The sequence below is a fragment of the Tenrec ecaudatus genome, chromosome 1, assembly GCF_050624435.1.
Source record: "Tenrec ecaudatus isolate mTenEca1 chromosome 1, mTenEca1.hap1, whole genome shotgun sequence".
Lineage (NCBI taxonomy): Eukaryota > Metazoa > Chordata > Mammalia > Afrosoricida > Tenrecidae > Tenrec > Tenrec ecaudatus.
Genome location: NC_134530.1, coordinates 321885597 through 321912939, shown reverse-complemented (window position 1 = coordinate 321912939; position 27343 = coordinate 321885597). Strand labels below are relative to the sequence as shown.

The 27343-nt window shown below is 47.4% G+C and overlaps 1 protein-coding gene across 3 annotated transcripts in view; it reads right to left on the bottom strand.

Moving 5' to 3' along the window:
• KIF13A (kinesin family member 13A) overlaps nt 1-27343 on the bottom strand; it is a 213625-nt gene that overhangs the window by 31254 nt on the left and 155028 nt on the right. For all 3 annotated transcript variants that reach the window (XM_075533463.1, XM_075533469.1, XM_075533474.1), the window contains 11 exons: nt 25377-25463; nt 25100-25266; nt 13761-13974; nt 12279-12441; nt 10720-10860; nt 9796-9945; nt 6270-6431; nt 5327-5500; nt 2907-3058; nt 1415-1547; nt 1092-1238 (listed from right to left, as the gene is read on the bottom strand). In XM_075533463.1, the coding sequence (XP_075389578.1) occupies nt 1092-1238; nt 1415-1547; nt 2907-3058; nt 5327-5500; nt 6270-6431; nt 9796-9945; nt 10720-10860; nt 12279-12441; nt 13761-13974; nt 25100-25266; nt 25377-25463 (1690 nt within the window). The remainder of the gene's footprint in view (nt 1-1091; nt 1239-1414; nt 1548-2906; nt 3059-5326; nt 5501-6269; nt 6432-9795; nt 9946-10719; nt 10861-12278; nt 12442-13760; nt 13975-25099; nt 25267-25376; nt 25464-27343) is intronic.

Genomic DNA, 27343 nt, shown 5'->3' with positions numbered 1-27343 from the left:
TCTACTCATGATTCCATGAAAGAGAGGATGTTTTTCCTGTCCTGTATGGCAGGGAAGAAGTCAGACTGCATCACTCTGAGTCTGCCCAGGTCCAACTTCAGATCTAGTAGCACACTGGGGTGTATCACACCAAGGGTGTATTACACTGAGGATGTAGTCACTGAGGGTGTAACATACTGAGGGTGTATCACACTGAGGGTGTAGTCACTGAGGGTGTAACATACGGAGGGTGTAGTCATTGATGGTATAACACACTGAGGGTGTAGTCATTGATGGTATAACACACTGAGGGTGTAGTCACTGAGGGTGTAGCACACTCAAGGTGTAGTCACTCAGGGTGCATCACATTGAGAGTGTAGTCACTGAGGGTGTAACACACTGAGGGTATAGTCGCTGAGAGTTTAGCGCACTGAGGGTGTAGCACACTGAGGGTGTAGCATACTGAGAGTGTAGTCACTGAGGGTGTAAAACACTGAGGTTATAGCACACTAAGGGTGTAGTCACTGAAAGTCCAGCCAAGTTCATGCTCCCTCCCAGCTCACTGGGGAGCCACTTCCTCCTCTCAGGGAGTACTGAAGGGTCCTGTATGGTAGCATGAGACCAGCTCCTAGAGGGTTTACTGATTTTGTTTTATTTTTCCCAGTAAGGGGAGATGTAATGAGCAAAACTAATCATTAAGTAAATTTGAGAAGAGTAAAGAAAGTGGAAGCTTCAGGAAGCTAGCTCCCAAAGCCAGCATGTGGGGGATATTACGGTAGAATATAAAAATGGACCCACGCAGGCACAATTACAAGGACCCAACACCAGCTGGGCCACATTATCAGATGAATCTGCCTGACCAAGTGGGCCCTATTGCATCCATGTGTGTGTTTCTCTATAAAATCATTTACATTCTAAGAAGATAAAGACTTTTACATCTAGACGAAAGGCAATAATAGACGGGACAATGAGCCAGGGGCAGATGTTTGGTTCAGGCACGGCGATCTGTGACACTTCCAAGTCAGTTCCCATCCCAGGTCACAGGTGGACAGCTAGTGTTCTACAGCGTCCGGGCTTTGTTCGACACACTCGTTGGAGCCGTTTGGTCTTACCTGGTAACTGTCCAGCCCTCTTTGGAGTTTGGTGGACCTGGCTGTTACACAGCCCATGGAGATGGACAGGATGGCTTCGACCATGAGGGGCAGAGTCCCTGAGTGCTGCACAGGCTTCACCGCGACCTGCACTCGACGGGAATGGCCCTGTGGGGCGGATGGGAAGTGAATGCCAGAGCGAGAAAGGGGGAGTGAGGGAATAAAGAAAGGGAAGGAATTAAGGGACAAAGAGGCGAATGATTAGAATATGCCCAGAAACGGTTTTTTTGTAGGAGGACCGGGGCAAACCAGGAAAGCAGACACATTGCAAATAAACATATTACCTGTCTCAGTTGGAAGACGCCCCCCGTGTTGACATCTTTAGCCTGGTGAAGTTCCACGGCCGCATATTCCCCTAACTCATTCAGCTCCAGTATGGAGATCCACATCTCGATTCTGCGAGTCACTTCATTCCACCTGCAAAGCCACCACCCAGCACACGTCACCACCATCGTCAGCAGGGCCATGGTAGCCGGCACTTCACCATTTACCGCGTGTCAGGCTCAGATTCTTTTCCTACTTGGTTCTCAAAACGCCTCTACGGTAGGAGTTCATTCTACTTACCTTGCTGATGTAGAACGTAACCTTCAGAGACACCGCTAGGTCTGAGAAATGCACACACCAGTGTGACCCAGGCTGCCATGCCTTCTGCTCCCTTCCTCATGCCTCGTCCTGTACCATCTCCTCACCCCCTTCACCTGCCATTTAAATCCTCTGGGCAATTTTGTCGGTTCTAGAACTTTACATAAACGCAACTAGGCACCCAGGCTCCTTCCTGCAACTTAACCTTGCTAAGGTTCATCCAAGCGGCCGCCAACAGGTCTATTGTTTTTAAGGCTGCACATTGGATGAATGAGTGAACACTCCACAGCATGTGTGTGCCCATTCCATGGTGAAGCTTATGTGGGCTGTTTGCAGGTATTCTGAACAAAGCTGCCATGAACAACTGCGTACAGCTCTGTGGCCCTGTGTTTCCATGCTCTGGGGTAAAGGTGCTCAGGAGTGGGGGTGCTGGGTCACAGAAAAGGCGACTGCTCCCAGTAATGGATACTGCCAGCTTTCTCCCAGATGACAGCTGGCTTATGTGTCTTCATAACAGGATTTTTTAGTTTAGCACCAGCTTTTCAATTTGATAATTTAATTGATAAGTTATCAGAATTGATCATTCCTTTTTCTCTCCATAGTTAGTGCTTTCTGTGCCCTCTGTGGAGTTCTGTGACCATCCTGCATTCTGCTAGAATCGTCATAGTTTTAATGTGCATCTTTGAGGACATGATGCACTGCAAATTAACTTGTGTGTGCAGGGTGGATAAGTAAGTATGGGGTTTGGCTCGTCCCCACAAACCAAATGTACATAAACAGTTATTTCAGTCCTATTGGTTAAAAGACATTGGACTTCTAATCGCAAGGTCAGCAGTTCAAACCCATCAGATGCTCGGAGGGAGAATGATGAGGCCTTCTGATCTCATAAAGACAACTTCAGAAATCCACAACACCTTGGTAGTTCTACTATCCTATAGGGGCCTATAGAGTTCAGAGTTTTTAATACATCTTAGAGATGAAAAGACAGGAGATCCAATGGATCATTCTCCACTGGATTTCCTTGGTACCTGTTGGTTACTTTGATCATGTTTATTTTATAAAGGAAGGAACAGGCTCAGAGAGATTCAGTAACTCGTTCAAAGGAACAGCAGTAGGCCCTGACTACAGAGCCTGCACCCACTGTCCAAGGGCTGCTTCTGGCCCAGCATCTGAAGCCCACAGCCAAGCGCACACCTGTCCTGCAGCGTCCGGGTTTTAGCGTGAAGGGAATCCACTTCCCAGATGGAGCTTCCGTTCCCAGCACACCGGTGACCCCAGACTTCAATCGCCAATGCTCCGTCAGAAATGAACTCCAGGAATTCTTCTGTTACGCTCACCACATAGTCCTGAAGTACCGGGAGGAAGGAGACAGAAAAAAGAGTTACGCAAACTAGAGGGGACACGCATATTACTTAGCTTAGATAAAGGGGAGGCAGAGGAAGAAAAAATTGAAAACCACCCCTAGTGAACGTACAACAGGGTGACCGCAGCTGATGTCACTGAACTACACTGGGCGGGGTGCGGCAGGAGTAGAGCAACGCACAGAGGAACTTATACATTGGTCTTTCCTTTTTCAACTGTACATCGATCCAATTCAGAACCCTTCAACCTGAGCCCAGTTTAAAACCATCTCCTAAGCTACATGAAAAACCACCAGGAACCCCAGAATATTGCACCTGGAAGAGCGATTCCTGCTCTAACAAGCGAGAGAAGCTGAGACAGCGAGTTGTCCCAGCCCACGTGTTAGTCCCGCACATCAGGACAGGGACGTGTGGTGACTCTTTTCCATGACGTAGGGGACCGGCAGCAGAATAAAACGTCACCTCACTCTCTTCATAATGCCGGGCTCTGAAACTCCCCCTCTCTGATCCCTTATTCTAAAATGCACCCAGGTAACTAGGAGGAAAGGAAACACCGAAGGAGTAGGTGGCAGATCACCTACAGAAACACAAGGGCAAAGAATCAAACCGAACGCCGGTCCACTGGTTGCTATGGACTCTCAGGGGGCGTCTCTGTAGGTAACTCTTAATTTCAGGGAAGAGCCGGGCTATGCTGATTTGACCTTCCACGATCTCGCAGTTATTGCAAGTGAAGACGGGGCCAGCGTTTCAGAAGAGAAGGAGTGTGGTGCAGTCAAGCATTGGGCGGCTAACAGAAAGGTCGGCAATTTAAACCCACCCGCCACCCAAATACCTACAGCCTCAAAAACCCACAGTGCCCGGGCCAGTCTATTGTCTATAGGGATCTCCAGTTTAGAAGAATTTCAAAATCCACTTTAGAGCGGAAAACTCAGGAGATCCAATGAGTACATGTAGCCTTTCAAGGTCATAGTGACAGTATGACCCATTCTTATACATGCAGGGGTTAACTCAAAACCCAGACATCAAGTCTGCTCCAACTCACAGCGACCCTATAGGACAAAACAGAACTGCGTGGGTCTCTGAAGTTATAGCTCTTTATGGGAACAGAAAGCCTCATCGTTCTCCCTCACAGTGGCTGATAGGTTTGAACTGCTGACCCTGGGGTTATTCGCCCAAGGACAATGCCAGAGGTCCTCTAAATGGTTGCCGAGGAAACGCTTAACATTTACAGTTCACCCTTCTAAGCAAGCAGCTCTCAGGATCTCAAAGAAAGAGCGGGAAGGCTTAAAAGAGTATTCCAAGAACCATAAAAATGATCAGTGAAGATTCTAGGCAGTAGAATTGATCAATCCAGGTAAAGAAATGGGAGCTACCTATTGTTGGAAAAGGTCCTGGCATCTTTCCATAAGTGAAGCGCTATGCTCCTGTGGTGACGAGGCAAACCTGTGTTTTAAGTGGAGAACCAGAGAGAACAGGAGTCGGCTGGCCAGGGTCTCAGTGGGTTTTCCATGGGAAAACAAGCAATGGTGTGGATGGAGTCTGTCTGTCAGAAATGTCGTGTTGGCTACACCGCACGGAAGCACGGGAAGGCAGGGGACCTCTCAAAGCAGATTCTTCTAACATGCACCAAAAATTCACCGGTCCCTTTTATGTGTGTATAAGAGGCATGGACACTAACATACTCCATGAATTTTAAAGAGAGAAAGAGGAGCTTCTACAACAGGACACATGCTACGATAGCTACAAATGTTAAAACAAGAAGATGCAAACCTGGAGAAGATATACCATAACCCCGTTTTCTTTTGCAATAAATAAATAAAGATGAGTAGTTTAGGAAATTCTGAACACATGATAGCAAATACGTATTTTAGCCCAACGCATGATGTGCATGTACATATGGTCAGTGTAGAGCATAATTTGGTATGTTCCAAAGTTTATTAAAGCTTGAATGTAGTTTCCTAAAGTATGTATCACACTGCCATCAGTGGTAACACCTGGGGGAATTAGATTCTGGATAAAGGATATTTCCCCCCCTTTCAGATTTTATTTCCAATACTTCCAAATGAATAGAATTTTTAAGTACTTATGGATTGAAAATACATTTTGAGGTTCACAAGACACCCAACAAAAAGACCCATAAATGCATTCATCTTTAAAAGTTCCCGGGGAAACCCTTTCAGCTCCAGAAGGATCCCTGCTGGCAGCTGGGCCGGGCTGTCTGCCCCAGGAGCTGCTTGGGCGAGGCACCTGTACCTTGCAGTGGGAGAAGGTGACGGTGTACTGGGCGTCTCTGGACTGTGGGGAAGGCACTTCTGGGTCCACTACAGGCGCAGCCACCGTGGACTCACACTGGTCCCAGAATGTGTATTGACAGAAGACAAAATTCGAGAGGTTTAAGGGCAGCCCAGATGCCTCTTTGATTTTTACCTGAAGAGAGAAAAATGCAAATGTGACTCTGATTAAAAAGATAAATAAGGAATCAATCTGATATCTGAAAACTTGCCACCCCACTTCATTAAGGACTCTCCCTTCAAGTAAGTCAGTGGCATGGTGATGTACCTGCAGTCCACAGACTCAGCAGCGCATGTACGCACACACCCACCCACACACCCCCTCTAAAGTTTTTCATAATAACTGAATTTCTGTAGAGTACATAATTGACGAAGCAGTAGGAAAACAGCTGCGGTTGCTTCCGACTCGTGGTGACCCTGTGTATCTGGTCAGAAGTTCAAAACCATCTGCTCAGTGGGAGAAACATGAAGCTTTCTTCTCTGTAAAGAGTTGCAGTTTTGGAAACCCACAGGGCCATGCTTGCCTGCCCTCTAGGGTCGCAACGAGTCAGAGTCTACTCGATGGCAATGAGCTGGGTTGGACGTTTGATTTACTAACAGTAGATCAATCACCAGGTCTTTCTCCCAAGGTTCTTATGGGTGGACTCCAACTGCCTTCCTCTCCATTAGCAGCCAAGCCTGCTAGCCGTTTCCATCACCCAGAGGGCCCACGTAAGAATATATGCTCCTTGAAACTAGGCGAGGGACCCTGCTCACATGCCAAATAAACACAGACGTGCATTTGAAATTATATGCCACCGCCCTCAGAGGACCCCCATGAACGTGGACAAGAACGAATGGTCTACGAGGGTATTTAGAAAGAGGCCGTGTCTCGGCGAGCCTCCCTGCGGCTGCTGCCTTCTCACCCGGCACGTCAGTTTTTTGACTCGGTGAATGATCTCCCCGCTGCTGTCGACGACTTCAAGGCTCCCACTTCCACTGGAGTTCTCCGAGGAGTCGTCCTCCACCACGCGCTCTGGAACGGCGCCCGTGACGCGCATTACCTCCACGTGGAGACGCCCTGCAACCTGCGTCCAGGGGAGACAGCACCTCCAGTTAGGGACCCTCGCATGCACAACCTGGCCCAGGGCAGAAACGCAGTCTATGGTCTCCCGGCCAGCAGTCCGGAAGCTGTGGCCTGCTCCCTCCAGCAATGGTGGCTTCCCTTCTCCCAGAGCCACGCCAAGCCAAGGAGTCCTGTAAGCCTTATTTAAAGCCGCATTTCCTCCATGAAGTTGGGCACTTATACTTATCCACTCAATAAATGTTCGCCAAGAATCGACTCTGGCAGGCACTGGGCTGAGCCCTGTCTTATCACAGTACAGCAGAGAGATGAACACCGCTGCAGCTCAGCACGGAGCGTCTAATGCTCTGGGAGGAGCGAGCAGCTACATTGCTCACATGAGAGATGGGAGGAGGAAGAGGGGGAGAGTGGGTTCCGTGAGGTGGTGACACCAGTCCTATTCTGGGAGTAATAGCATACACTCTGTTGCACCAGGAATCAGCTGTTTTTAAAGCGATCTTGTTTAAAAGTCTTTAATGGCTCTCCCTATCCTGGCGGCTCTCCCATTGGTTCATGTAGTCGTGGCCCCAGTGGCACAGAACTGAGTTAACTGACAGAGGCTGTGCGGCTATCAGGGCACGCTGGTGGCAAAGGAGGCTGTGGCTGGAGTGCTGGGCTGCTAAGTGCAAAGCCAGTGGTTCAGAGGCACTCACTGCCCATGTAGGAGGACAATGAGGCTCTCTGGCCTCGTACACACCTGGCCTCAGACACCCTCAGCAGCAGTTCTCCTGGTCCACAGAGTCACTCCAGTCGAACTGCCTTGACGGCAGTGGTGCAAACCCAGCTACCCTCGCCGGGAAAGACCAGGCAGTTTTCTCCCGCACAGACTTAGAGATTCCAACCCTGTGGGGCAGCTGTCCTCTGCTGTACTTGCTGGAATCAACTGGATGAGAGTGAGCTGTTGGTTTTTTGTGTGTGTGTTTTTAAATTATTCTCCACCCCCCACACCCCCCCCCCCCGCCCCGGGCTGTTCCACGGTCGTCGTGAACTCTGAGTGGTCCTCCTCAAGCTGTTGGTTTTTAACGCTGGGATTTTCATTCCCTGCGTGCACTGACGGAAGAAGAAGAGGCTTTCTACTCCTGTAGTTACAGTCTAGGAAACCCACAGGGGCAGGTCCACCTTGTCCTATGAGCATCACTAGGAGTAGGAACGGACTCAAGTGGCCCTGAGGGTTTTTGTTTGGTTTTTAGAGTGCTCTGATTGGCTGAGCTACTTCTGTGACAGGGTTTAAGGAAGAACTGGATGGTGGGTTGGGAAGAGGGCACAGGGTTCTGCCAGTGGTATTGTCATTTTGCAGTAAATGATGACAGAATTACTTGATAACATTTGACAAATCAGACAAATACAGAAGGAATAAGAGGGAAAAAAGAGAAAGAAAGAAGAAGAAAAAAATCTCCAAACAAAAGAATCAACTAAAACAGCTATTCTCAATCTGTGGGTCGCGACCCCTTGGGGGGGTGTCAAGCAACCCTTTCACAAGGATCATCCGATTCATAACAGTAGCAAAATTACAGTTACGAAGTAACAACAAAAATAATTTTATGGTTGGGGGGGGGGTTACCACAACATGAGGAACTGTATTAAAGGAAGGCTGAGAAGCACTGAACTAAAAGATAGTAGCTCTTCAGCTTTTCAGTTTTTTGGGTTTTTTTGAGAATGTGATTTCAAATGACATTCATACAACACCCAAAATACAACATGGGCCCCAGCTTAAGAAGTGAGCTGAGGACTCAGTCATTGCATTCTCAGCTACATTTCTTTACCGGCTTATTCATTTTATTTCCCTCCTCTAAGTTTTCCTAAATTATTTTCCCCTAAATTCACATATTTTGTTGTGGCTGAGAAGATACACACAGCAAAGCACATACCCAATCCAACCACTTCCTCCCACACAGGCTGGTCACATGACTGTCTCCCAGTTGCACGGTCCCCCCCCTCCCTCAAGCACAGACACACTCTGCTCTGCTCTAACTTTGAGTTGCTGTGGTCAGGTTGGTCTGCGGTGGACAGATCTTAACAGAGTATCATGCTCACCGCGCCTTCTTGCTGACTGGTTAAGCTAAACGACTGCTGGGTTTCCGGAGGGCTCGGGGATCTTTTCGGAGTATGGCTTAAAGACTACCTCACAGCAATCGTTTGAGAAGCTCATTCGCCCTCGAAGGCACCAGGGAGCCCGGAGTCAGGAAGATTTTGGGATGGGCACGCTTGTCCCTAACCCGGGAAAGAGCAACCCTCATCACAGGATTCTCACACGGGTGGGGGCTGACAGCACCCCGGCGAGGGACCGGTATCTCAATCGCAGCCTCAGCTCACGCTAAGAATCGCAAGGAACTACTTAGTGGTTCAAAGTTTCCACGTCAGTGAAGGGTGGGCTTCATGATTAAAGATCGACTGATGGAATGGGTAAATAAATCTCATGTAAGGCTTGGGCGTGAACATTTTCTGACTAACTGGAGCCCATATAAGACCAACTGGAGCCCATATAAGGGCAGTAACTGAAATAAGGGAGCCCAAGGGTGTCAGGATGGGATCTTTAAGCTTTTAACTTCCAACATTTTGGATTTCAACCCCCTACTCTCCCACCACAGAACAAATAACTCCCAAACCCCCATGGGTGTACCCTGTAAAGTCTACCCTGAGGCCAGGAGTTAGGAAAGAAGCCGAGAGTATCAATAGGTGAGAGATGAAGAAAAATTAAAGTCTGCACAGAGCTGACTCTGGTCACCAGCCCACTGCCACCAAGTGGGTTTGCTGAGGCTGGAAATCTTTATAGGTGCAGACAATCTTATCTTTCTCTCTAGGAGCAGCTGGTGGGTTCGAATTGCTTGCCTTGTAGTTAGCAGCCAATGTATAAACAACTACACCGCCAGGGCGCTACCCGCAACTCACTGCCATCATGCCAATTCCCACTTATAGTGAGTGACTCTAGAGGACGGAACAGGGGTGCCTTCGTGTGTTTCCTGGACTGCAAGCTTTACCTGAATAGACAGCCACATCTTTCTCCCGTGGAGCAGCTGGCGGTTCTGAAAGGCAATACACATAAAACCCACTACGCCACCAGGGCTCCTGAGTTACGATAGGATTTTTAATGCGATTAAAAGACAGAAAAGTATTTCTGAGCCACGGCTATAAAACTTGCAGTGTCGTTTACATGATCTTTTAACACCATGACTAATTCTGATAGCTTCTTCTATTTGTGATTCATAGGCAAAAAGGAATGTGGAGTCTGACTGTTTGCACGTTAGATTCTCCATCAACCTCCTGAAAAACAAATGAGTTTCAAACAAAAGCACCCTCAGTTATTTTCCTGGCCGCTGGCCTGTCCTTACCTCCCCCTGCTGGCTGATGATGGGAACTGCGTACTGAAGTTTCACGTCACAGAAGAGGCACTCCAAGAACACATTAGCCACACCAATTAAGTTGTGGTTTTCTTGGGCTTCGTAGAAAGGGTCACCTCGTTTCCCACAGAGTCTCTTTGCCTGAGGGGTTGGAAGGGTGGGCAGAGGAGGAAGAAACAAAACAACAATGCACAGGACGCTATGAAAACTGGTAGTTAATATATATAAAGAAAGCACTTACCCATCGGAATGAGAAATAAATCTAGAATCATTCCATGTAAAGAAACCAAAGCTCGCCCATGAGAGGGGCTTGTGTGCTTGGTACAGAGGGGCATGCACAGGGAGGACTGTTTTTTAGTGGCTGCCATGCCTTCCCCACCGGACCCCACCTGTAGCCTCTTGCTTCCTCTAAGCCCTCTCCCTCAGCAAGGCCTAGGGTGAGGGGGCAGAGCTAACAGACAACATTCACGCGGGCTCCATTCCCACAGAGGTACAGTCAAAATGCAGCCCAACAGGAAGGTCTCTTCATTTGGTTCCCGTCCGTGCAGGCCCCACATGCCACACTATGTTACAGATTCAACTCAGCACACTCCCTGCACGGTCCCTTTGAATGGATTTTTCTAAGCCCTGCGACCATCGTGCAGACATGCGTGTGTGTGAGTTCTTGTGGTGCAGTGACTTGCCCGTGCTGCTGGGAATGTCGCCCCCAGAGGGCCCCAAAGTTATTTAGCCTGCCAGCCCCGTTTTAGGAAAAACAAAAATTATTCAACGTGCCCTCTGACAATGCCACCCTTCTGTACTGCAGCCCACAATCCAGGAGAAAGTGCTGCAGCCCCCTGGGCTCTGCCAGCACTCCCCTGGGGGTGGGAGCCCCACTTTTGGAAACATGTAAGCCCTCCATGCCCCGTCTCTCACCTCTGGGACTTCTTCCTTCCATTCTTGATAAAGGTCCCTCATATCAATTAATTTATTCTCCAGCTTCTCAATGGTCCACACTTGGGTGCTCTTTCCTTTCCTCCGCACTTGAATAGCTGGCTCACTCACAATGGCCCCTCTCTGCATGGAGGGGAGACGCAAACAAAGTAAGTCTGGGGTTGATGAATTAATGAAAAGTCACTCGGAACTTCTTAGGGCGGAGGGCTGCCTGGTGTCGTAGTGAGTTACTCATTGGGCTGTGAACGGCCTGTCGGTGGTTTAAACTTACAAGCTACCTGAGGGGGGAACAAGAAGACTTTCTGTTTCCATTCCAGTCTCAGCAGTCTCAGAAACCCAAGGCGAAGCTCTGCACCATCCTACAGCGGAGCAATGCATCAGAATCGACTCCATGCCAGGGGCTCTGACTGAGTTTCAAAACTATCTACATTGCAGTAGAGCAATATGTTTGGAAAATACAACTTTGACTATAACAGGAGGTCCAGTTCTCCAGGAAGGATTCTGGTTTGCTTCCCATCTTCTGCGTACACATACACAGACACTTTGTATTTCCATCACCGAATATAACTTCATAGCTGCTCCACAGGCTGTACGTTGTGTTCATTTTTTGGTGTTCCATTAAATACTCTTCACGCACATGAATGTTAATGACGAAAAAGGGGTCCGTCAGATGGACACACATTTGACTAATTCTCCGTCCGGTCAACTTCACAGAGCTTGCGTTTTCCCCCATGTTGATATTTGCTGTTAGAAAGGCCACGATGCTGAGCGCCAACGTGTACACAAAATGCCAGGAACCCACCAAATGACTGTCAGGCATCTTTCTGGGTCTACAGGCAGGTGCCATGTAAGACTTCTGTTCTCATAGGATTTACTCTTCAAAGGGCATCTTAACAAAAAGACAGGGTTTCTGAGACAGCGTAGTGGTTCCTCTGGGTCTGAGATCCACATGGTCGGCAGTTGGAAACCATCACTAGCTCTGCAGAGAAAGACTGGGCTTTCTACTTCTGTAAACAGTTACAGTCTTAGAAACCCACTACTGAAGGATACTAATAAAAGGATGAAATCAGGACATAATTAAAGGGAAGAGGCGGGCAGGCGTGGTTACTTGTGGGTACGTCTAGATTAACCATTTGTAGGAAAGCATTTAAATCAGCAAGATCGTTAACTGCCAGAATACCGCCTCTTCCGATTAAAACACACCAAAGGGCACAGTTGGCATTGAGGGTAAGCGCTGGACTGTTAACCACAAGGTCAGTGGTTCAAACCCACTGGTCACTCTGCGGAAAGAAGACGAGGCTGCTGCTCCTACACCAGGTTTACAAAGCCTCAGAAACCCCGTGCAGGGTTGCCGGGTGTGACCCGATGGCGGTGGGGTTCTTAGCTGGGAGCGTCTATACAGGGAAGTCTTATACAAAAGAAGGAATCTTTCTGGCTCATTTGGTCCTCCCCAGAGTTGATTCGGATGTCAGCTTTAGGCTTTCTCTCGCGGTACTCACCAGTGGACACCTTGTCCCGTTTTTTTCAGCAGTGCCTCTTACCTTCTTATTGGCGCTGAGGTTGGCAGCCGGGATCTGCAGGGTCACTTGGTAATCGGTGAGTTTGCTCATTTCCTCAGCTAAGAAGTTTGCTTCCCTCACCAGCGTATTCGCTTTCACCAGCTGCTCTCGGAGTTTTGCCAAGCTTTGCCGAAAGAGCTCATCCCTGCGGTGTGGCAGAAGAGACAAGTGAGAGAGCCCAGAGAGACTGCTGCTGAGTGAGCCACACACAGTGCTAGACAAGGGACGAGTTTCTTGTGGGCAGTATTTCCCATCAGGCCTCCTCCTAGCCTGCCCTCCTCCTCTCCGCGGGGTCTGTGAAGCGTGTGACTGAGAGCCGTGTTGAACACGGTAGGCCCTTCTAAAACCGCGTGGGTCTCACGTGCCGTGCGGATGGGCGAGATAACGCACCAGGCAAGAGATGGGCATTCGGGTGGAACAGTGGGCTAAGGGTTGGACCCACCAGCCTCTCAGTGGCAGAATGCCGTTAGCAGTGGGTGTCTATCAAGATTTCCAGCCCTGGGACCCCAGCCCGAGACGCAGCTCCATAGGGGCGCCATGAGTCGGCATTGGCCCCGACAGTGGGTTAGAAAACAGGAACCGTGGGGAAGGCGTGAGTGATCGGGAGAGGGGACCTGCGGTGAGGAGACGCGCTCTCCGTGAGTTCTTCAGCCGGCCAACAGGACGAAATGGGTACTTCTCGGGCAGCAGGTTTTGCTTTTCAACTTTCTACGCAGCAGCGCTTTCTGATAAAAGTCTCTTTAACGCCCCGCGTGGCTCAGAACCCTACATTTTCCCAGTCTTGGTAGCATTTGTCACAGTTGTAGTTCTTCACATTGTTGTATCATGATCCAAGTAATCAAATACCTGTGAGGCTCTGCTCTTAAATGATCCTAAGAGTGGGCTGCAGACAAGCATACTGTGCTACAGTCAATAAATGGCCAGGGAATGAGAGAAAACGGGCCCTGGAGCTCACAGCTGAGCCTGGGTTCATAATAGCCTCGACTCCATGTCTTCCCTGATACACCTCCTGCCTCTACTTTGTAGGAGGATGACCTCTGAGCATCACCATCTCGCCTCGTTCTTCAGCCCCTCAGAAAGGATGCAGGAGACGCACTCCAGAGGGGACCTCATCGTGGCACTGGCTTCCTGGAGCCCCTGGGTGCTGCCCACAGTGAACACGCTCAGTTGCTAGTTACCCGGAAGGCTGGAGTTGTTGAAGTCGACCCAGAGAAGCCTCAAAGGAAAGGCCCGAGGATCCACTTCCAAAAAACAACAGCCAGCCACTGAAATCCCCACGGAGCACATTTCCATTTGGACACGCAGGAAGGTCTTTAGCACTTCACACCCAAGGACACTTACTTGGAATGAACAAGCCCATGGCTGGCAATGCAGATATGGGACTGAACCTTTCCTTCTCTGCAAGGCGCAGGGTCATGTGTCTTGCAAGCCCTTCCCCTAAAGTTGCCTGGCTGCCACACTTACCTTTCCTCTGCCCACTGGGTCACCTTCTGCTGAGCTGTCTGGCTGCTGTAGGCCAGGCGGTCGGGGCTGCTGTTGGACGGCTGCCTCTCAGGAGAGAGCTGCTGACGGAGTTGCTCCAGCTCCCGCTCGTACATGAGCCGCTGCTCCTCCAGGGCACTCCGCTTCTCCTCCAGGTACTGCCTCTCCAAGACCTGGACCACGTTTTGAACTGGGTCTGGTGAGTCAGGAGGCAAGGCGAAGTGTCAGTCAGGGCAGGGCACCCACGGCCCATTGGAAGCCCCCCCTGGGCTGCCCACTGCCAGTACCAGCTCTCCTGCAGCACCCTGCCCTTCAAGGGGCTCTCTGAGAGGTTGGAGGGATCAATCGGATGACAAGACCCTAATGCTCTTTTGGCTAACATTTCACACCAATGTCCGATAGGTCAGCACTCCCCCAATCTGCTTCCTTCAGTGGAATGCGCCCATCCTCGTGTTTAGATAAATGTTCATCTACTGCAAGCAGAGGGTGGAGGAGATGAAAGAGAGTGTTCTCTTGAACCCAAAGAGCCACCTAGTACACCGTCAGAAACAGAGCCAGCATGGTTTTACTGTTATAGTCGCCAGCTCATGGCCATTTAGCTTCAGTTTTAGTGTACGACAAAGCGTTTATACATTTTCACATTTAACCACAAATCTTATTCCCGACAAATTGCTCTAGTAAGGATGGAATTTGCAAATCACACATATTGTGGAACACTTAGGACCGGGAAGAGAGTGCATGCGGATAAATTCTTTATTCTCCTGTTTGAAGAAGCTTGGAGGCCAGTGTTCTGAGTGGAAGGAGGCCTCACATCTGTGAGTTGGAGAAGAGTCCCAGTCACATTCTCATAATTAAAAACCATCCCCACAGTCTCCTCCTATAGCAGTGCTGCCTTAAAGCTACCTCTTCCCAGCACCCGGCTGATTGTATCTGGCTGGCAGCTTTATCTATAGGAGCAGACATGCTGCAATTGATCTCCCTGCTCATGGGACAGTCACTCCCCCTGACCTGCCCCCAGCTGAACACAGGAACGCCTAGAGTTAAGACACTGCCCACTTCATTATATATATGTTACCTGTAATTAGGAGAGCTTGCATGCCCCGAGACTAAATAAGTTGGTGTAATAATTCTCTCTCTCTCTCTCTCTCTCACCTGGTTCCTGATGCCATGGGAGAAGTGAGCACCCCAAAACTTTTGTCCATTTCTTAATTTCTTCCCTTCAATTACACAATCATCTTAGTACCCATCTGGATGTGAGCTGGATCCCACAACATATGTTTGAAAAAACATACAGCCTCTCCTCCTTGTGGACGTGGTTAGGTTCCAAAGATCAGGTCAGCGTGAAGATCAGCATTATGACAAATGAAAGATGGCCACATAGGCCGCAAAGTGCAGGGTCCCTTCATCACTACATGCCTGCCAAACACCAGGGACCACGGCCCAGCCAAGGCGATACATACTGTTACCCATCACAGCCAGCACCACTCAGGCTTCGCTCCGAGGCATTTGTTATACTCTGGTGCATATAATTAGTGCACAAACTAGTTGGGTAGATTTTTAAAAACTATTGTTGCAAATGGACAATGTCAGAAAATGAGACAGCTGTTAAGTAAGGAGGAGGTGTATATGAGGGGGCTTCAAAAAATTGGTGGAAAGGGTCCCATTGCCTTTTTAACTCCATTTTTCCCGGAACGTTTTGAAGCACCCTTATATGGTTTAACAGTTTCTTGGGTGCTAATAACTCTCAGAGAATTCGATGTGTAAGAATATCGATGCCTATGTGGTGTGGAGCCTGAGCTCAGCCCCCATAGGGCTGAATTAGAAGTGATGCTCTCTGAGGCTACCACCAAAAGTAACGGTGGTTCTGGGGTACGTGGGGCTCCACCCTAAAGAGCACTGACAAGGGCAGGGTGTCCGCCTGGTAATGACCAACGAACTGGATGGCATGGAGAAAGATCAAGGTACTGTCCATGGTTATGAAGGGGAAGGTTCCTAACAAGCCTCAAGGAGGAAGCTGCAGGGAAGAAGCATGTCAGGCCACCTGGATGGCAGAACAAGACAATCACCATGCAGAAAATAAACTCTTTAAGTACAGGGGACTTGCAGGCTTCAAGTTTTCAGACTAGCTGAAGATATAATTTCTGCTTTATACATTCATGCATCTGTTTGAATCATTCAGTCGTTGTACCTTCACATATCTGCCTCCTATTCCATGACCCCAGGCTGGCATCTCCTCACACTGGCTCAGATGGAAGTGGAAAATTTAAGTTGACTCAAGAGGAATTTTTATATTACCCGATGATGGCTATTGAATGACTTTAAAAATCATATCAAGTTGTAAAATAAATAACTAGCACTAATCTTGTATGTGGATACTAAGAGAGAGGGGAAAAAGTATATGCTAGTTAAAAAAAATATAAGGTTAATAAAAAAGGAAAGGTGGGAAGCAATTAAAAAAAAATCCAACATAGAGTTTGGTAAGTTGTTTTAATACCACAATAGTTCTACAAGCCCCCGAGTGCATTCCTGGCACTAAGACTAAGCCCTCTGCATGCAAGACTTCACGACACCCTTGCAACAGCCTAAGGGGAGATATCATGCCCATTTTAGACATGAGGCCCAGAAAGGTTGAGTAACAGACCCAAGGTCACACAGTGGTAAGTGGTAGAGCCAGGTTTTATATTCAGACCAGAATTAGCTGGCTAGGGGAGGGTATGACCTTAGTAATAAACTGATGGGCCTGTCCCTACCTTCAATGGTCTCCTTTGAATTAAGTACCTTGACAGGTAAAAGGGGGGTTGTGTTAGTGTAGTGGTTTGAGTTGGGCTTCAGTTTGCATGGTCAGCAGTTTGGAACCCCCAGCAGCTCCTTGAGAGAAAGACTGGCGTTCTATTCCTGTGAACAGTTACAATCTCGGATACCCACAAGGCTCGCTGTGAGTCAGCAGGGACTCGACGGCAGCGAGTTTGGTTTTGGTTTGGTCTGGACTGTAAAAAGGAGCCCTGGTGGCATCATGGGCTACAGGATGCCACCTGCAAGGTCAGCAGTTGGAAAGCAGCACAGGAGAAAGATGAGGCTTCCCATTTCCATAGTTGGTCTCAGAAACCCACAGGCGCAACTCTCCGCTGTCCTATAGGGTGGCAATGTGTTGGAATTGCCTCAGTGGCTGTGAGTGAATGAAGCTGGTCCAAAGTAGTAGATGCTCCTCTTAAAATGTAGAGACACAACATTCTATAATCTAGCCTTTTTCCACAGAATGGCTTTCTTTCAGAGCCCTGATTAGAATAACCTCTAAAATATGTCATTTGAAGAGCTGATATAAATTAACTCAGAAAAAACTCTCACACAAAGGCTGACTGTGGGTGGGTAAGATATGTTCTACAGAGCAACCATCTATGGACTGCAAAGAATTGGGGGTCCTGACATGGCCCCATAACTTCTGATGAAAATATAAAAAATATGTGCGACAAACTTGTTTGAAGAAGCCTGAAGAAAATTTAAATGTAAGGACAGGGAACAGAATTTTTTTTTTAACCAAAACATGCATTATCTAGTCGCATATATAGTCTTTATCTAGGCTCTGGTTAATATATATATATATATATATATATATATATATATATATATATATATATGGATTCTCATACCCAAGGCCTCTAACTTAAAATTCTTTTTTTTAACTTAGAATTTATAAATCTTTTCCAGACAGAGAAAACAGGAAAATGCCATCTTACAAAACAGTATTAAAGGACTTTAGCTAACACACAAAGGAAGCTGTTTGATCCACAATTCTCCTTACGGGAAACTCAGTTCAATCCCAATTGGCCCTGGGAGAGGGGACTTCATTTTAAGAATCTATGTTGCTTCGGAAGCCACATGACTGAGGCTGTTTACAAATTGCTTATGGGTAAGGTTTCAACTACTCGGCAAAAAGTTGGCAGTTCAAGGCCATTCAGGGGTGTCTTATAAGACAGATCTGTCATTTTGCTTCTAAAAGCCCACAGCTTTGAAAACCCTGCAGAGTGTAGTGGTGAGCCAACAACTATCAACAATATCAAGCGGCGGCCAATGAGTCCTTTGCCACAGGGGGTTGTGGCTGCAGTCTGAATCCACCAGCTGCTCTGTGGAAGAAAGATGAGGCTTTCTGTTCACATAAAATGGCCTGTAGCCTCAGAAGCGCACAGAGCCAGTTCGAACATGTCCTGTAGGGTCTTTAGGAGTCAGAATCGACTCAATGGCAGCGAGTGAGGAGTCCCTGGCTGGTGCAAACAGCTAAATTCTTGGTTACTAATTGAAAAATTGGTAATTTAATCTACCTAATAAAAAAAAGGCCTAGTGCTCTACTACTCTGGAAAATCCGGCCACTAAAATCCCTTAAGAGCATAATTCATGGAGTCACTAGGAGTCAAAAATCAATTTGATAGCAAACGGAGTAGCTACTACCATGTAGTACATTGTGGCAGTTACATAATCTCCTGTCAACTTTCAAAGGAATGAAGTCTAGCCTGTCAATCAGGTTGCAGCTTGATGACCTCATTTGGAGGCTCAAAGGAGACAAATATCTCACTGGAGGCCAGATACACTCTCTGCTTGTCTCCCTGTGAGACATTCCTGTTTACAAACCACATGGAGCTATGCTGATGCAGCCAGAGCCTTGGAGCTAGAGAAGCCACGTGGAAACCCACGTCAGTGCTGGGATGCTTCCACCACCACTGGAGCCACAAGACTTCCCACCTACTGGCCTGCGACGTTCCTGAATTCAGCGTCATTGCATGTGCTGCGTGAGTCTAAAGAGGAATTGTGGGCTAATATTGACATATGGGGTAATTGCATGCTTATGGACTTGAGTTCTCTTTTACTCACCTATGAGTCTCCCTGGATTTGCTTCTCCAGTCTACCCAGACTAACACATATGTACATACTACCTGTATTTACCACTTATTCATGTTTTGACCCCAAATCAACATGCAGCCATGAAAGAGAGAGTAATGCAGCATGCTCCATAGCGTAAGCTCACAAGAAACACCCCAGGGGCACTCCCCGGTCTGCCTTCACTGTCCGCACCTCTGGGAGAGCCACAGTGCCTGGTTTGGGTCTTCAACACCCTTTGAACAGATTCCAACACTCATCTGTGACACCTGTCTCTTATTAAAATAATCATCTTCTTCTTATTATTATTGTTATCTTGGTTCATCTTATTATGTATTATTTTAATATATAATTATACATTAATTGATCATTAAGGAAATATACAATATTATGTATTATCATCTTATAATTGTTATTTTATTAGTAGTATTTAAACTGGCATATGAGATCACCAATTTTAAGTCTTTACCACTTTACTGATACAAGTTACTGCTGTTGAGCAGGTTCCAACTTATGATGATCCTGTATGTATCCCTGAACTCTGCTCCTTCGGGTTTCCAGTGGTTGATTGGTCCAAGGCGCCCCTGGACACACTCAACCCCCAAATGTCGCAGGTAGAGCTGCTAAGCAAGTTGTTGGTCTGTACCACTCAGGGGCTACTTGGCAGCACTACAGACCCAAACCACAAACCTGCTGCCATTGAGTTGACTAGTTCCCAGCACCCCTACTGGGTACTGCAGTCCTGCCAAAGGAGTTCTCCAAGGCTTGCACTCCTCATGGGAACACACAGCCACATCTTTTGCCCACACAGTGACAGGTAGGATCGAACCACCACCTCTGGTTTGGAAGACAAGGACTTAACCCCTGCACCACAAGGGCTCCCCTTTCACCATTAAAGAGTTTTTGGTTTTAATTTTTTCTCGTGAATTGGGTGGGGGTTTATGTATCGGATCGCCAGGCTTACATTGATTATACCACTCTGAACACTACCGATCCTCCAATTAGTTTTCCCCGCCTGCCCCACTTACTTTATTCTGTCTCCCTGTGAAAACTAGAGATGATCCTAACCAACAAGCCAAGCTGGCTCTAAGACAGGGCCCAGGGGGAACCCAAAGGTTACGTGGGCTGCACTCAAAAGCCAATCAAATTTCACGCAGTTCCACTTGCCCGCCTCTGCCCTCTCCTCTCCAATGAACTGCTATGGAACTGAGGGAGGCTGGGTCCTCAGGCCAAGGTTGCTGTGTTTTAGGAAGAGAGGAAAGCCACCTATCTCTTCCTCATTAAGTAGTCATAATACCATGATTGCTTCTGAAATGGGCTACAGCCGGTGCTGAGCATGGCACAGAGAAGGCAGCAGTGGAAATGCGATTATGGGAACAAAGAACTGGAATGATTTCACACCAAAATGTCCCAAGAACTCTGCCTGGAGAATTAAGTGCTTTGTGGGGGAGAAGAACCTTTTAATCCCGGATGGAGTAAGCTAGTTCGGTGACGCTGTGGCTGTTGCTAATAGCCATCGAGTTGGCTCTGACTCACGGTCACCTTACGTGACTCCTAGCCACCCCGTAAGGCTCGTTATTTAGAGCTGCCACTGGCACTGTGGAAACAGAGGGGGTTGGGTTCCTATGCTGTGCTCGGGAAGAGGCATGATTATCCACAGATCCCGTGCTTTCCCTTCTACTTCTACATCAGACAAATTGGGTCTGAGATAATTATTTGCCTTACAGGCTCACCTTTATGAGTGTAGTCACAGTGGGATAAAGTATGTGACTATGTGGCGGGACTTCAAAAAGAACAGGGAAAATGGAAAGAAAAACGAAGGGGATTTTTCCCAAGAGCTCTCTGAAGCCCCTCAATATACCTGGGAGTTCTGACAGTGCTACGGATGGCAATAAAGCCACTAGCAGCCGTAAATATTGGCGTTGTTTCAGTATTTGGATGCAAAGGAAAGGATTTTTCCCTTGACAGGATCATAGAATCGGGACATAAAGGGGTCCTAGTGGAATAGGGACATTCCTCATCAAGAATTCGGACTAGCTTCCTCCCAACCATGTGTGTTAGGCTTTGTCAAAGCACAGCGCAGCACAAGCATCAGCCATGCCGGCACGGCCAGAAACCAGCCCAGCCCCCCATGCCCAGTCCATTCCACTCCACTCAGAACCTTTCTCCCAGCAGGTGTGGAGGGCCTTCGTCTGAAACCACAGAAGAGGGAACAGGATCTTCAAATAGGACCACCACGGGGACGACCACCAGGCAGACAGGCTTAATATCGGGAAGTCACCTAGTAGCGGGGACAAGATGCAGCATGAAACACCGCCTAGCCACCAGCCAGACAGTGTCGAAGTGACCCGTCTATCAGAGCATGAGTCCGCTCCATGTAGTGGTGAAAATGGGTAAGGGGCAGAGAGGCGGAAGCATCACTAGACAAAATGAACGCTGATCAGGAAGATCCAATATGGAATACAAGTGCATACTAACTCGTGTGGACACCACGAGCCAGCCAAGTGATGACTACCCGGTTTGACTAAGAGAATTGACAATCAACTTGCTCAATACTCATTGGTTATTCGGGGCTTTACACACACACACACACACACACACACACATTACTTACATACACATACATATATGCTTGTCTGTGGTAGTTTATATACTCATTTGTCAATCTGAGGATTAAGAGGGAAGGGGTGGAGTCTAGCCTGTCAATCAAGTTATAACCAATGAGGCCTCTGTGTAGGCATGGCCTTCTCTTGAGAATTCTAGGAACTCTGGTACTTCCTGTTTGGAGGCAGGAGACATCCTCTCTCTAAGCCCACTTCCTGCGAGACACTCTACTGACAAGGCTGACTTCCTGCCAGACATCCCTGAAAAGAAGCGATGGATTTACCCTGATGCAGCAAGAACCCTGGGTGCTGGAGAAACCACATGGAGGCCCCTGCCAGTGCCCAGATGCTTATACCTCCACTGGATCCGAAGACTTTTTACCCACTGGCCCGTGATCATCCTGAATTTGGCATCATTGCCTGGATTTCGTGGTCAAAGAGGACTTTATGAATTGGTATTGAACATATGGGCTAATATTGAACTTATGGACTTGATCTGGAGTGGGCAGGAATGTTTTCTCAATATTCAACTGCTCTTATATATAAACCTCTTTCTTAGTACACATATGTGACTATGAATTTGTTTCTCTAGTCTACCTGGACTAACACAATACACACACACATATACACACATTTAGTATATATATAATATATATAATATTAGAAATCTGTGGTCTTTGGAATGGGTGATTAAATCAGTATTACCCGGATCCTCTGCAGAATAAAAGTGAATATAGATATTTAGAGATAGAGCATCTGCTGTCAAGACACACACTCTCCCCAAACGGGCTTTCTCTTCTACCTGGAGTTTTGAGCCAACCCCCTCCCACAGCATGTCCCAACTCAGCCTTTCAGAAAGTTATTGGCAGGAGACTTGTGACTTCAGCATGTTCTAAATGACCCACTGGTGTGGTTCTGGTGCTTGACCCTCATTTGGGAACGTCTTTCAGGCTTCCTCCTAGCCGGCCAAGCAAGCGACAGGTGGACCAAAGCTGCCTTTCCAGCTATGGCTCCTTCTGTGCAGGTGCATCCCAGAGTGAATTGCTCCAAGGGCTAATCTTAACACTAATCCTCGGGAGGCTTCCAGAGAGAAATCCCCACACTTCTTTGATAAGTTATTCATTCCCCCTCACTCCATTCTTTTAGTTTTGGGTTATACTTCTTTAAAAAAATAATTTTATCGGAGGCTCGTACAACTCTTATCACAATCCATACATCCATCCATTGGGTCAAGCACATTTGTACATTTGTTGCCATCCTCATTCTCAAAATATTTGCTTTCTACTTGAGCCCTTGATATCAGCTCCTCATTTTTTCTCATCTCTCCCCACTCCCTCACGAACCCTTGATAATTTATAAATTGTTATTATGATATCATGTCTTACACTTTCCGATGTTTCCCTTCACCCACTTTTCTGTTGTCCATACCCCAGGGAGTAGGTCACATGTAGATCCTTGTAATCGGTTCCCCCTTTCCAACCCACCCTCCTTTCACTCTCCCAACATCACCACTCACATCACTGGTCCTGAAGGGGTCATCCGCCCTGGATTCCCTGTGTTTTCAGTGGTTATTTGTACCAGTGTACATCCTCTGGTCTAGCCAGGTTTGTAAGGTAGAATTGGGATCATGATAGTGGGTGGGGAGGAAGCATTTAGGAACTAGAGGAAAGTTGTATGCTCCATGGTTGATACACTGCACCCTGACAGGCTTGTCTCCTACCCAAGACCTTTCTTTAAGGGGATGCCCAGTTGCCTAGAGATGGGCTTTGGGTCCCCACTCTGCACTCCCCCTCATCACAATGATACGATTTTTTGTTCTTTGATGCGTGATACCTGATCCCTTCAACACCTTGTGATCACACAGGCTGGTGTGCTTCTTCCATGTGGGCTTTGTTGCTTCTGAGCTAGATGGCCGCTTGTTTACCTTCAACCCTTTAAGGCCCCTGGTGCTATATCTTTTGATAGCCGGGCACCATCAGCTTTCTTCACCACGTTTTCTTATGTACCCATGTCTTCAGCGATCGTTTTGGGAAGGTGACAATCATAGAATGCCAGTTTAATAGAATGAAGTGTTCTTGCATTCAGGGAGTATTTGAGTGGAGGCCCAATGTCCATCTGCTACCTTAATACTATACTTATAAATACATGCACATAGATCTATTTTCCCACCATCATATATAAATATATTTACATATGTGCGTGCCTGTATTTAGACGTCCTTTGCCTCCTAGTTCTTTCCCCAATAGTTCTTTCTTCTTGTCCCACTATCATGCTCAGCCTTCATTTGGGTTTCAGTAATTCCTCTCAGTTACATTGCCCTGGATCAATCTCTGGTTTATACCCTTTATAACAATATATGACCTTGCTTTTTCAGAATCTAGCCTTTACTTTGTACTTCAACTTTATAATTCAAAGCAGTTAAAAGCCAGGAGAGATAAATTAAACAAGGTCAAACCCCTTATTCTTATGAGAGAATCTCCAGTGTGAGATAGCAGAGATTTGATGGCCAATTCTCTGACTCTGCTCCAATCCTTCCCAGGCAGGCTTCACCAAAGAGTGGAGAGACAGAGTGCACGTTGACGGAAGAGCTCAAGTGTGAAAGGAAAAATGCTTTCCAGCAGCTCTGCTGGGGTTGGCTTGTTTGAGAGCGCTCAGGCTCCCTGGGGGTCCTCCCGGGGTTCTCATTAGAGTCCCGAGGGACTCAAAAGCAGATGAACGGGAAACTAAGGTTGGAACAAGTCCTGAAACGAACTGGCCATTGCCCCCAGGAACCGCTGGCTGTAACCTCAACTTTATCCTGCGGCAACTAGCTGTGGTTCTGGAAATGCTGTCCTGTCTCTGGAGGCTGAGAGGTGCTTAAGGAAGGAAGTTACTTCCGACACTCCACCATCTGTGATCCAATGGGCAGCGACTGCCCCAGGGAGGAAGCTCCCAAGGGCAGGAAAGAACTGACAAGAAGACAAATAGGAATGGCAAAAGCGGGCGGAAGTGGGCAGAGTGCTGTGATACTGTGGGGACTGCAATCAATGTCATACATCAAAATGTGCGTGAACTTCTGGACAGAAAACCAATTTGCTCTGTCAATTTCCACCAAAACCACCATTTAAAAAATCACGCAAGGAAATCCCCTGGTGCGAATTTTCTTGAGCAAACATGTGTAGGTACGAGGCCACGGGAAGAAAGAGGAGGTAAAAGAATGTTGCCTTTCAGAAAGAGAGGTCTGGAGGGAATCTTTTAGAGGGGATCTTTTTCTGAACCATCTCAAGCAAGCTGGAGTGTCGGCCACACAGAGAGCCCATCTCACACTTTTGTTCGGACAGTCAATGTGCCTCCATTAGGTTCTATTTTAAATCCCTGGAGGTTTTATATCCTGAAGGGCTCAGCTAGGGCAGCCTGAATAATGAGGGATTTGATAAGCAGTTTCATCTCAATCATTCAGTACCCCAGGGCTATCATTTGGCTTGGGAAACAATTCATCTCAAAAAATAAAATAAGCTCTATCTATCTATCTATCTATCTATCTATCTATCTATCTATCTATCTATCTATCTATCTATCTATCTATCTATCTATCTACTTACCTACCTACCTACTCCTTGCTGTACTGGAAGGAGGCCCATTCTCTGGCATCTTCTCTTCAGCCCCTGCCCAAGTCCTATTAGAAGTACATTGTGATTCCAAGTGTCAAAGTTTCAGAAGAATGCTTTTACTTGAGATCTACCGGCGGGTTGTCAAAGCATTCGTGGAAAACGGGCGTTCAAAGATCATGTAATCACCATCAATCCATGAACTTCTCCCCGCTTCCCGACTGAGTGGTTGGAGGCAGGGAACCCAGGGTTAGGGCCTCACCGTTACTGTTGAGCGTCTTCATGATCACCTCCATCTGCGCAAACTCGTAGTTATAGTCGGGTTCAGAGGACGCCTCACTGGCGGCGTCCAAGTCGAGCTCGGGCGGACTCGCTTCCTTCTCAAAGTCTCTCAGCCAGTCTCGCCGCTTCCGCTGGGGCAAATTGATTCTGCGGGGAGGGGTTTCCACCATCAGAGAAAAATCACCCGGTTTTGTGCTTGCCCCGACAAGGCCATCAGTTTATGGGAAACCAGTCAGTACTGAACATGAAGGCGTTACCTAAAGAAGTGGTTATTGCCCCAGAGGATTCTGTCACCGTGCCACAGCTGGGTGGTGCTGCACACCAGGGTGCCGTTCACACAGGACCTGAGGGGACACAGGCAAGAAGACGGAGGGTCAGAGCAGCCAAGGGAGCAGAACCTTTGGGGCACTTTCTCGTCATAACAGGCATCTCAGTGAATACACAAGAGCAGTTCCATTTGCAACCGCTGCAAAACACCAGATCTGGACCACGACAGTTAATGGCTGCTGGCATCGCTCAAAGGAGCCCGGCTGGCACGCGGCTGCCAACTGCGAGGCTGGGGCATGAAGTCACCCAGCAGCTCGGAGAGACAAAGCGGAGGCGATCTCTTCCTGAGCACAAGGGCGCTGTCAGTCAAAATGGACTTGCTGGCAGCTGAGGATAGCAAACATCCCACGTTTTTCTCTGTTTCACTCTGCTATGCTCGACGGGTGTTTTGTTTGCTTGTTACTTAATGATTTTTTTTTCTGTTTATGAAAGCCAGGGTAGTTAAATACACGGAGACTGTAACTGGATCACTCGTTCCTTCGGGGGATGGTGGCAGGGGAGGTTGGGGGAAATGGGGAGGTAACAATGACCAGGACAAGAATGAAGAAAAAGTTCTGAAACTGACTGTGGTGATGGTTGTACAACTCTTCTGGAAGGGATTCCACTGTTCAATTGTGAATTGATGTGTGCATTTGTGTCAATAAAATGGTTGGGGGCAAACCAAACAAACAAATCACAAATATCCCTCAGACAGAGGCAATCAGAACCTACGGATTATTCCTGACAGACTGAGCTGAACCCAAAGAAGCTTCTCTATCTACATACTCATTTAGGAAATACAGAAAATATTCACACTTACTGCCGGGAGGGGGAAGCGGGGTAAAAATGAGAACCTGATGCCAGGGACTTAAGTGGAGAGCAAATGTTTTGAGTATGATGATGGCAATGAATGTACAAATGTGCTTTACACAATTGATGTATGGATGGATTGTGAGGAGTTGTATGAGCCCCTGATAAAATGACTAAAAAAATAAAAGACACTTACTGCCAGCGAGTCGATGTTGACTCACAGTCGCACTGTATAGGGTTTCCCGACTATAAATCTTTAGGGGAGCAGACAGCCTCATCTTTACCCCAAGGAGCAGCTGGGGGCTTTGAATTGCTGACCTTAAGGCTGGCAGCCAATGCTTATTTCACAGCACCTCCAGTGCTCTCACACCGTGGGGATGCAAAGGAAATCTAGACTGTGGGGGAAACTAGAACAAACAACTACAGCAAATACAGGGTACCTGAGGGGGGGTGGACAGGGGGGACAGATGAAGGGGACCTGTAGGTTTAAAGAGACCTAAGAGATACATCAACTAAAGGCAATGGTTGGAATTTACCAAAGAAAGAAAAAGGAAAATTCAGGAGATTACTGGAAAAATATGAACATGTATAAATATCCAATGGTTGTTTAGGCATTATTATTATTAATTGATTAAGACGTGCAGTTATATTTGAACTGATAGAAGTCTTGTGTTCTACAGGTACACCCTGAGATCTTTTAATGGATACAGCGATGATGGTTCTGGAATTTGCTCTAAAATAATCAAGCCGGGAGGGAGTTAGAGATGAAGAGGGGTATAGGTGAAACAAAACATTCATTTTTAAAGCTGAATGATGCATTAAATAGGGGGTCTGTTCTATTGTTCTCTCCACTTTTGTGTATGCTTGAAATTTTCCACAGTAAGAAGTTAGGGGAAAACATAAAACAAATTATCTGTGTAACTCCTCAACATAGATTATAAAAACAAAACCAATGAGGGAGGTGGCGAGGATAACTGAGTCTCTGGATTAGTGTATGCGCCTGCTGTTGGCGACAACTGAATCAATGCTGACCCACAGTGAGCTCTTACAACAGAACACAACTGCCCCGAGAGGGCTTCTGCAATCTTCATGGAAGCAGACTGTCAGG